General features: G+C 31.3%; 1 protein-coding gene across 2 annotated transcripts; it reads left to right on the plus strand.

The window, feature by feature from the left end:
* Positions 1–440: 440 nt before the first annotated feature.
* Positions 441–2,517, plus strand: LOC146924062 (uncharacterized). Of its 2 annotated transcripts, none has more exons than XM_085709090.1 (5): positions 441–750; positions 841–1,156; positions 1,262–1,588; positions 1,688–1,801; positions 1,891–2,517. In XM_085709090.1, exons 1-5 carry the CDS (start codon positions 538–540, stop codon positions 1,998–2,000), a joined length of 1,080 nt encoding a protein of 359 aa, XP_085565216.1. In that variant the 5' UTR covers positions 441–537; the 3' UTR covers positions 2,001–2,517. The 2 variants fall into 2 exon arrangements, with proteins under 2 accessions (XP_085565216.1, XP_085565215.1); XM_085709089.1 differs by having other exon boundaries at positions 841–1,152; positions 1,246–1,588.
* Positions 2,518–10,437: the final 7,920 nt, after the last annotated feature.

A 10,437-nucleotide genomic window follows, 5' to 3' on the forward strand; every position in this document is an offset into this window, starting at 1 on the left:
TGTATACACTTAAAAAAAGTAGCTCTGCCGCTTAATGAATTTAAATTTCAAAACAATTAATTATTAATTAATAATTAATTTAAAAAAGGTTGCAAGATTAGTGAGATGGGGTAGACAAATGGCAGGTGAGTTGCATGCAAGGACAAATGTCTTAACCACTGGGCCATTTGTTCCAGTTGTTTTACAAATCTTCTCCCTCTCTTTCTTTCATTTCATTTTCCACCAATATCTATATTTTTTTGATTTTGAACTGTCTTTAAAGGGACCCTTCAAAACCTTAATAAAAGCAACTTGTCTTCAACATTCCCATATCCCTCTCTCTCTCTTTGGGTTCTCTTTTATTACATTTCCTCTATTTTGTGGGTCCCCTTACCCTGCAATACACTTCCACACACAGCTGTATCATTATTATATCTTCCTCAACCAGCAACTTCATTTTCATTTTCAACTTCCTTTCTAACTGCCTCTTTTTTATTTCTCTTAACCACACCCCCCCTCTCTTCTTACTCTTCTACACTTTTTTCTTTTGTTCTTGCTATGGCAACACTTTCAGAAAATGTTACTGGGTTGGAAAACGAGTTTGGTTTTCCTACCGAGTTTCCTTATGAGTTTGACTCGTTTGAAACTGAAAACAGTGATGAAGAAGAATTTTTCGTTGGTTTAACTCGTCGATTGAGTCATGCATCCATTCATGAAACTCGGATGAAACTCACTCTTCCCATTCACAACAATGAAAATCCTGAAGAAAAGGTAACAATATTTTAGTGTTTTTTTCGTAGTTTCAAACGGTTTTTTGTTTGATTTGTATGAATCTAACTTTTTTTTACCGTTTTTTTGCAGATTCAGGAGAAGGTTACTGTTATGGCGGGTTCCCCACAGTCGACACTTGCCGGAATCGGAAGTTGGTCGGGTCGGAGTGGTGGTGGGTCAAGCGACGGAAGTCCAAACGGGTCGACTCGTGTTCCTTCACCGACGACTTCACCATTTTCCGGTGGGAACGATGCTTGGGAGGTTTTGTACGCTGCTGCCGGTGAGGTTGCAAGGTTGAAGATGAACGGCGAAGGTAAAAGAGGTCCACTCGGCGGTCTACCACCACCTACCATGGCGGAGAATCGCGCCGGAACGGTTTTCGCTAATCCTAATGCATCACATGTAAGTTACCTTCATAACCGTTTGTGAAAATGCCCCAATGAGTAGTTTTTATTAATTAATAAATAAAAATAATTTATTTATTTAATACTACAGGTTCAGTATCAGCAAGTGAAACAAGAGTGTGATTCTATTTGGGCAAGACATGCATTTGCCCAGGCCCAGGCTCAAGCCCAAGCCCATGTGAAGGCTCTTCAGGCTCAGGTTCAGAACAGAGGGTATGATTATGAGGGCGTGAAATGCACGCGCGCTATGCCACGTTCAGCATGGAATTCTCCTATTCAAATGAAGAACCAGAATAACCCGGTTTATTTCAACGGATCCGGGTTAAGAACCGGTTTACAAAGTGGATCTGGTGTGAAAAGAGGATGTGGAGGAACAGGGGTTTTCTTACCTCGTCCATATGGGACCCCTCTCCCTGAATCTCGCAAGAAAACAAGTAAAATTTCTATCACTTATGTTTATTTTAATTGTTTTTACTTGTGATGTTTTGTTTTTTACTTTGTCTTACTTTCTTTTTTTTTTGTTTTTTCTTTAGGTTGTGCCCCTGTTTTGGTCCCCGCTAAGGTGATTCATGCTCTAAACTTGAACATTAATGACTTTAATGGTGGTAGACAACCTCGTTTCTCTAATGATTTTGGTGTTGATTATGGTGAGTTAGTTTATAAAGAAAAGAATTTAATTAAACTTAATTGAAGTGTGAAGTTTTGATTTTGAATTTTTGGGGTTATTAAATTGTAGATGCTTTGTTGGCAAGAAGAAATGCTCTATTGATGCAGCAAAGATTAAGGATGCAAAGAGAAGAGGCAGCTAGTTATGAAAGTCGTTTGCCTCAAGAATGGACTTATTGATTCATTAAGTGGATTAAAGTTCAAGCAAAGATTCAAAAAGAAGAAACTAGTGAAATTAGTAGGGTTGTGATAAAGATTTTAGTTTTTTATTTTAATAATATAGTATAAAGATTTTAAGAATGTGTTTGGGTTAGTGTAGTGACAATAAATCATCCGGTTTTTGTGAGAGATGCAGCTTTTGGGCAAAACTTGTTGGGGTGGTTGGAACCACAACAGTTAAAGATGGTAGATTAGGGGTTAGTTATTTATCTTAAGATTATTATTATTTATTAGTATTATTTGTAATATGTAATAAGGTAAAGTGGTGTTATTCTTCAATGTTAGAAGATCATAATCTTTGATGCAAGTAGGGTAAAAGGTAAAGGGCTTATTAGCATTTAGCTAAAGTTTCAAGTCAAGACAGCTCAACCTCAAGTGTTGAAAGATTGTCCATAATCTTTGTTGTAAAAGCTCTTGTTGTAATTGTAATAACTTATGCTATTTTAAGCTAATATATATTTTTAACTTTTTGTGCTAAGAACAGTTAATGCGGATGTATTAGGAAAACTTAACACTAATGAAAGGTTAGTAAAGTGTTTTATTTGTTGTTTGAAATACAAAAGCAAGTTTGGAAATTTCCAAACAAAAAATGACAAAGATGCAGGCGTTGCTTGCTTGGTGAGTGAGGCATGTGGATATGGATGGATTGGTGAGAATGAAAATAGATGTACTATTGATGGGATGGGTCTGATGTATGTGGGGTCGTTTTCTGTCTTGATTAATGGCCCATCCATCTGTGTATTCCCGCCCTTTTTTAACTCAAAGAAGCTACTCTACAGTTGTCATTTTGAAAGTTGTGTTCTGATTTAGTGCCCGTTTGGTTCAGCTTTGAATATAATTGATTCTGATAGAATTGATTCTGATAGAATTGATTCTGACAGAATTGATTATGAGAGAATTGATTTATGTTTGGATACAATTATGTAGAATTGATTAAACAAAATGATTTATGTTTGGATGCAATTATGTAGAATTGTTTTTGAATGTATAATTACTAAAATAGACATAGCTAAAGGAGAATTGATAAAGAATGAGAATTGATAAAGGGCAATAAAGTAAAATAACGTGTTGTAATAATAAAATATACAAACCTATACACGTTGTTCAAGGAGAATTGATTCTAGAAAAGCTAGAAGCTAGGATTTGTAGCTTCATGGAGAATTGCTTTTGGAGGACAAAAGCAATTCTTAAAAGCTGAACCAAACACGTTGTTTTTGGCTAGAATTGCTTTTGGCACTGTAGAGAATTGCTTTTGGGTGGCAATAAGCTGAACCAAACAGACCATTAGAGCATTTCTATTACTCTTTCTTTTTGACCTGGTCATACATTTTTCATTGAGAAATGATATTTTGACAACCATTTTTTGACAATTTTTAAACAACTTTCTCTCTCATACTCACATGATATTGTTATCATCTCTCTTTCTTTTTCTCTCTCCATTGTTTTTGACCAATAAAAAGTGAGAAAAACAAGGTTGTCAACAAAGTTGTCATCAAATGGATGTCAAAATATCATTACTCTTTTTCATTATATACTCACTCCCTCCATGATACTAGTAATAAACATCAAAAATTATCAAAATCAATCCATTCATTAATTAACGTAATTTTTTTAAATATTTTTACAAATATACCCTCATAAAAATTGTGATACATTAAATACATTCGCTAATATTCAAAAAAGAAACATTAAATACGGATAAAAAAGTCAATTAAGCAATAAGTATATCTTAAAAGTTGTGACATTTCTTTATAAATAGGACCATTTTTTTTTTAAATTTTTTTTCTTATATTAAGGACCGGAGGGAGTATATAGGAGTAAACTTTATACTACCTCCGTTTCAAAACGAGTGTCGTTTTAGTCAATTGCACACATATTAAGGAATGAAATGAAATACTCCCTCCGTTTCAAAATGAGTGTCGTTTTAGGTGTTTACACACATATTAAGAAATGCAATGATTAAGAAAAAGAGAATGGTTATTTTACTAAATTATCCTTATTAACTATTGGTTAGTTTTAAAATTAATACTTTGGAAGTTGTGTGCAGAGTATTAATTGGAGGGTACAATTGAAAAGAAAAAGTTATTATTGCATTGGAAACTGAAAGCGACACTCATTTTGAAACAAATTTTTTTGGCTAAAGCGACACTCATTTTGAAACGGAGGGAGTAATAATTAGACATAATACTTTTACTAAACTACCCTTACTTTATAAGAAAAAGACAAACTTAAAGTTGCATTGAAAATTGTGTGAGAGAAAAGTTGGAGAGGGTAAAGTTGGAAGAAAAAAAATTAAAGCTGTATTGAAAATCTAAAGTGATATTCATTTTGAAACAATTTTTTTTATCTAAAATGATACTCATTTTAAAACGGAGGGAGTACATATTTCCAGTATTTTTTAAGGCGCAACACAGTAAGATCTTTAAAATAAAATCAAATAAAGCGGTGTTTAAACTCCAAATGTTTTGGTTCAATGGTAAAAAGTTAAATTTTGAATCTGAGAGGTTTTGGCTTTGAGCTCATTAGTGTTGTTGGAGAAAGATAATTACCGTTTACATTTTTAAATGAGCGTCGTTTGAGGTTATTATATGTATAGTAAGAAGAGAAATGTTAAGGAGTACATTTAAGACATTCGTTAAGAAAATATAAATAGAAATATTGCATTGAAAAATGATGAACATGGAAAAATTTAACTTTTTAAAAGTTAAAATATTATTAAATTTCATGCAAATCTATTACTTTTGGTTTATTTAACAAGTACAATGTCGACATTTGTTAGCATAACCTTATTAAGATAAGAAATATAATGACTAAGAGAAAGAGTTGTGATTTTATCAAATTATCTTTATTAACCATTGATTTTTTTTCTCACTAAAGTAATACTTTGGTAAAATTTATTTGATATGATGTTATTGAATAAGTAAAATTAACAGTCTAACTCTTTAGATAAATTATGAATGTGCTTCCAAAGACATTAAATGTATAAAATAACTGTATAAAACGATGCATACAAATTAAATTTATTCAACATTTTAACATATTGCATATTTAATCTTGGTTGGAACAAATGTATCTAACTTTTGTTTATATTTAATGAGAGCGGGAGTAAGCAGGGATGTTGATGATCAATGTTTCTCAATTTAACTTTTTTATTTAAAAATCTAAAAGTTGCATTTTTCTCAAGAACCAAATTCAATCGTGCATTTTCACTAGACCACACCAAGACTTCACTCTAACTATTACTAGATGGGTAAATATTTTTTATTTTATTTTTTATAGACAGGTAAATGATTATGAAATACGTGCCAACAAATCATCAACATAAAATTTTATAATAATCGCATGCTTGTTTAAATTAAATAAGATAGAACTGAAAATATAATAGTTTTGTTTATAATCAGAAAATGACTTGGAGATCATGATAGCATATATCCATTATGGACGGCACGTTATCATCTGATATACATCAACTCACTAAATTATGATTTTTTTTTTAGGGAAACTTACTAAATTATGATTAACACCAAAATTATTCGGGTTGTTTATTAGTAAAATTATGGTGGAGAGTACTATTATTCTATTACGTATCAGAGAAAAGAAGGCATGTCCAGATTATTATTATATTTATATTTCGTTTATATACTCAATCAATTGCAAGTGTCTTTTAGAATTGCTAGAACGAACTTGTGATTAAGTGGACCAAATTATGAAATATATATCCGAGATAAGGATGATGACTTATCGTGATATTTTTACTACTTAAATACCAGTTTTACAACACGTCTAGACGATGACACACTTAGGGGATAAACAACTTATTTGCAACTTTGTGTAAGCATGTATAAGAATAAGCTATTTTTATAGTGAAAGATAAAATCATGTTAAATTGTATATGTATATGCTATAGTTGTTTTGATAAGCTATATAAAAGAATTTATGAAAATGAGTTAAAAAAAGCTTATTCAAATTGTCTTAACTTGTTTTTATAAGTTATTTTTAAATAATCTCACAAAACATATTGTCGTAGACAAATTTAAATAAGTTAATGGAAAAATGCTTTTATATAGTTTTGTGGAAAAAAGGGAAAGAGGTTTAGAGTTTTTACTTTATTTTTAAAATCAAATTATATTATTTTTAAAACCAAATTATATCTATGATCTTTTAAGTTTGATATTTAGATCACGTTGGTACTTTAAATTTTCTCCTACAAATTTGTTCTTACGTTCCACTTGTACCTTTTTTCCTTTTAAGAAGTTGCATTTAAAAAAGGGTTAATTATGTTTTTGATCCCTACAAAATTGCGACCTTGTAAGTTTAGTCCTTACTTAATTTTAATAGCTTTTTTAATCCCTACAAAAAATCTCTGCACTCAATATTAGTCCTTACTCAATCCAAATTTGTTTAATTTATGCTTAAACTCTTAAGTTTTTGAACAATTTTTTACATGCGTGTTAAGAACGTTATTAAAAGGTCCTCCGAAAAAATATCGCAAAAATTTGATTTTTACGTCCATATTTTTGTTACTTATATCTTAAACTTTTGTCGTTTTAAAAAATTCATATTTAATTTATTTCATGTTAAAAAATTATAGATTTTAGTAAATGAACCTTTCATAGTGTTCTAAACTTGTATAAAAAGAATCGTTAAAAAATTTAAGAGTTTAAGGATAATTAAACAAAATTTATTTTAGCAGGGACTAAAATTATAAGTAATTTTTTTTTATAGGGATTAAAAAACCTATTAAAATTAAGTAAGGACTAAACTTAGAAGGTCGCAATTTTATAGGGATCAAAAACATATTTAACCCTTTAAAAAATAAATATAGACGTTTATTGTATTAAATAGACTAAAATATTGTTTTAGTCACAGTGTCCTTGTTAACTTCACTTTCTCTTCCTTCTCCCAAATCCTAAATTGCAAAGCCCTAAAACCAGAGAAAACTCCATAATCATATTTTCATATTCCTATCAAAAATATTTTCATGGTTAAAAATCTATAATTTCTAGTTATTACCACCCATCTCTCAACGGTGAATCAATCTCAAATTAAATTTGATCATAATCAACTAAATAAAAACATACAAAATAGAGATTAGAGCTAAATCAACATAAACTCAATTGCATAAATATAAAATAAGATTTCATTCACACTATAGTTTTAAGTAGGTTCATCTAATCTTAGTCTAAGGAACTTAGCTAATCATGTCCAAATGTAGAAATAAAAAACATGAAAAAGATATCTCTTGTTCCCAAAGAAGAATCTTCAACTTTTGGTGACTCCAATTTGTTGTAGTCATCTTTCTTAAGTTTTAAAATCCAAGATTACCTAAGGTTTTTACGTAAAACCCTTCACAAATGTTGCATAAAAACACATTGTTGTCTAGCGAGCTTAAAGCGTCGCCAAAGGAGACAACCCTAAAAATAGTGGTCATAGATTTAGAGATTTGCATGGGAAGAGCAAAGTATTTTTAAAAGGTATATTGGTCCTCAATTTAAAATGTGAATAGGAGGGTCTCATAGAAGGGGAGGTCTTATATAGGACGAAAAAATTCTCATTTTTGGTCGTTCATAGAGGGAAAATACTTGGGTGACATAATGTCACCGTGACATTAAATCTGGGCCACACAAAGGTGTTGTGTTGTGTGGCCCAGATGTGTTGTATGTGTTGTATGGCCCAGATGTTGTGTGACAATGTGTGTTGTGTGGCCCAGATTTAATGTTACGGTGACATTATGTCACCCAAGTGCTTCCCTTCATAGAGAGTGAAGATAGCGTGATTTTCCAATGAGCAAGCTCATAGTGGCTTAAGGAAGGAGATTCTAAGTCGACTTACTACCATGCTTGCACCAACACTTATTTTATTATTTCAAAGTAAAATCTCATTTATTGATATAACTTTTAGTTACTTATTTTATTATTTTAACCGATGCTCCAAGGGCAATGATTAACATTCTCTTTTAAATTTTGATGGGTCATGTTATACTTTTGTTGGTGATTTACAATTTACAGTACAATATAAGCTAAAATATATCTATTTGCTGATTTGCTCACAAAAAATACAACATATTCTATTAAGACATTTTTCAATTTGTAAAAGTTAATATGAGTAGGACAAGAAAATCGTGATAGAGGAAAAAGAAGACATTTTTTATTCTTAAATAGTTTTTCTTATGTGAAAATCCAGAACATAGATTCTAGTTGTTGACTGAAGGTATATGTACTATAGTGGATTACAGCTATAAAAATCTTGATGCAGAGAAATACAAGCAGGTAAAGTTGGTGCTTGCATTTGGGATCTTTGGTTACATGTGGGGTTAATGGTACGGTACAACTTCACTTATTTGGTTCATGCAAGGAAACAGGTCAAACTCTCTAACCTATGTCACGTGCAGCCAGTTCAATGAGGACCCTCATATGACAACGAACCATGTACCTGTCTGAACTCGTTTCGTCTTTAATGTTGAAAATCAGCTTTGAAAGAGAGAAATGGGATTGTGTAACTTTATGGAGGGAAATGCATGGTCGACTTTTGGGTATTTTAAGGTGTTTTTTATGGAGATAAATATGAAAGACAAATATTAATTAAGATTAGAAAAAGAATAATACAAGAGAAATGTAAAAATAGTCTTGATAAATTTTTCTTCTTAAAATCACTTGATCTCAACGCGAACTCATCCGGTCTTTGATGACACTCGCTAATACACTGATATTTATGACGCTCGACACATATTGAAGGCAAACGTTAAAAATATCAACGTGTTAGCGCCTTGTGCTCTCTACAAGCCTTTCCATGTATGTTTCTATGTCCTACAACCTATGCCCTTCGCATGGTTGGCCAATTGAGGTGATCGAATTACTTGAGTTGTAAACTACTTCTCTTAATCTCAAATATAAATAAAAGTTGGTAAAAGGAAATTGATGTATTTATTTCAAACTACATCAATCAAATACACTAATATTTATATTGTATATGTAAATTGTAAATCTCCGATAGAATTTTATGATTTAAGTATTTTGAAAAAATATGTAACCTAAACGTAATATTAATATAAAATTTAGAGATATCATAAAAATAAATGAGATTTTTGCTCAAATATATGAGTGATTCGCAATTTCTGAAGGTTGATTGCTTACCACCACACTAGACCAACTAAGAATGGTAGTTATATCACGATTAATACCGAATAGATTTATAATTTATTTTATATGCACGGGTAATATGATTTTTTAGCTATAAAAGAGAACAAAAAGGAAAAAACAAGAAAAAGGTAAGAAAGAGACTCAAATTAGGACTAAATAAATTCAATGCTTATGAGATTTGCTAAGAGGCCAGACATAGGTCATAAAAGGAGGGAACTTCGTGGGAAAAAAAAAGAGACTAATATCACCTAGAACACTCATTTTAACCATTTAATCTCTAATTTAGGAGAAGGTGTTTAATAGTCAAGAGGATCACATTTCCAAGTCCCAAATCAAAACCATTAAATCAATCTAAGTGGGTTAGTTATTTTAATCCTTAATTACACTTTATGAATATCTACACCACCTCCATTAAAGATGACGGTGTTTCATAGGTTCTAGACATTCCAAGAGATCGCAAGCCAAATTATTTCTTCCAACTTCTTACTTCATTTGCCTTTGAAAATCTCACTGAGTTGCAAAAAATGCTCCACTTCAAAAGGAGACTAATACCTGTTTGTTACAACGGTGGCAAAACCCTGTACCCACGTTTTGGCAAAAGCTACAATTTTAAGCTTCCTAAAATTCACGGTAGGTTAGCATTGGGATGTGGTATTTATGCTCCCACCACTGTACCAAACAGGCTATTAAGGGTCTTGTTATCTTAAGTTAAAGAATTCAAAATTAGAAGTTTTTCATAGAAAAGAACAAAATTTTGACTTTAGAAAGTTAAATAAAGTTGAATGCACAACTTTTAAGACAATAATTTCTATTTTAAATTCCTTAGCATACACCCTTGAAGCACATGTTAGCATTTGCCATGATTTAATTGTACTACATAATGACTCGGCTTAGCTAGGATTGAGAAATGCTTAATTTGAAATGGTGGAAGAAAAAATACGGATCGGTTAGGGTTGTTGCATAATGCATACCAAGACCATCAATTCGTTTCTTTTGTCTAATTGCTAGCTAGTACACTCTTTTATGACATAATATTATGTCTTGCTTTAGATAATGTTACACACATTGAAAAAAGTTATAAACAAATGAATGACACTTTGGTTATAAAGTAAAAAATTTCAACGTTATCCTCCAACACACTCGTGAGAGAAATGCTTGTGGAAATAGTTCAGCGATGTTGGGAGCTAATTATATCAATGCTTTTGGTTATGGTTCACGGGCTGTTCACATATATTATCTCGAATAATGCTCTCCACCCA

Source organism: Medicago sativa, chromosome 5 (assembly GCF_051527215.1).
Source record: "Medicago sativa cultivar Bolivia chromosome 5, Bolivia_mono, whole genome shotgun sequence".
NCBI lineage: Eukaryota > Viridiplantae > Streptophyta > Magnoliopsida > Fabales > Fabaceae > Medicago > Medicago sativa.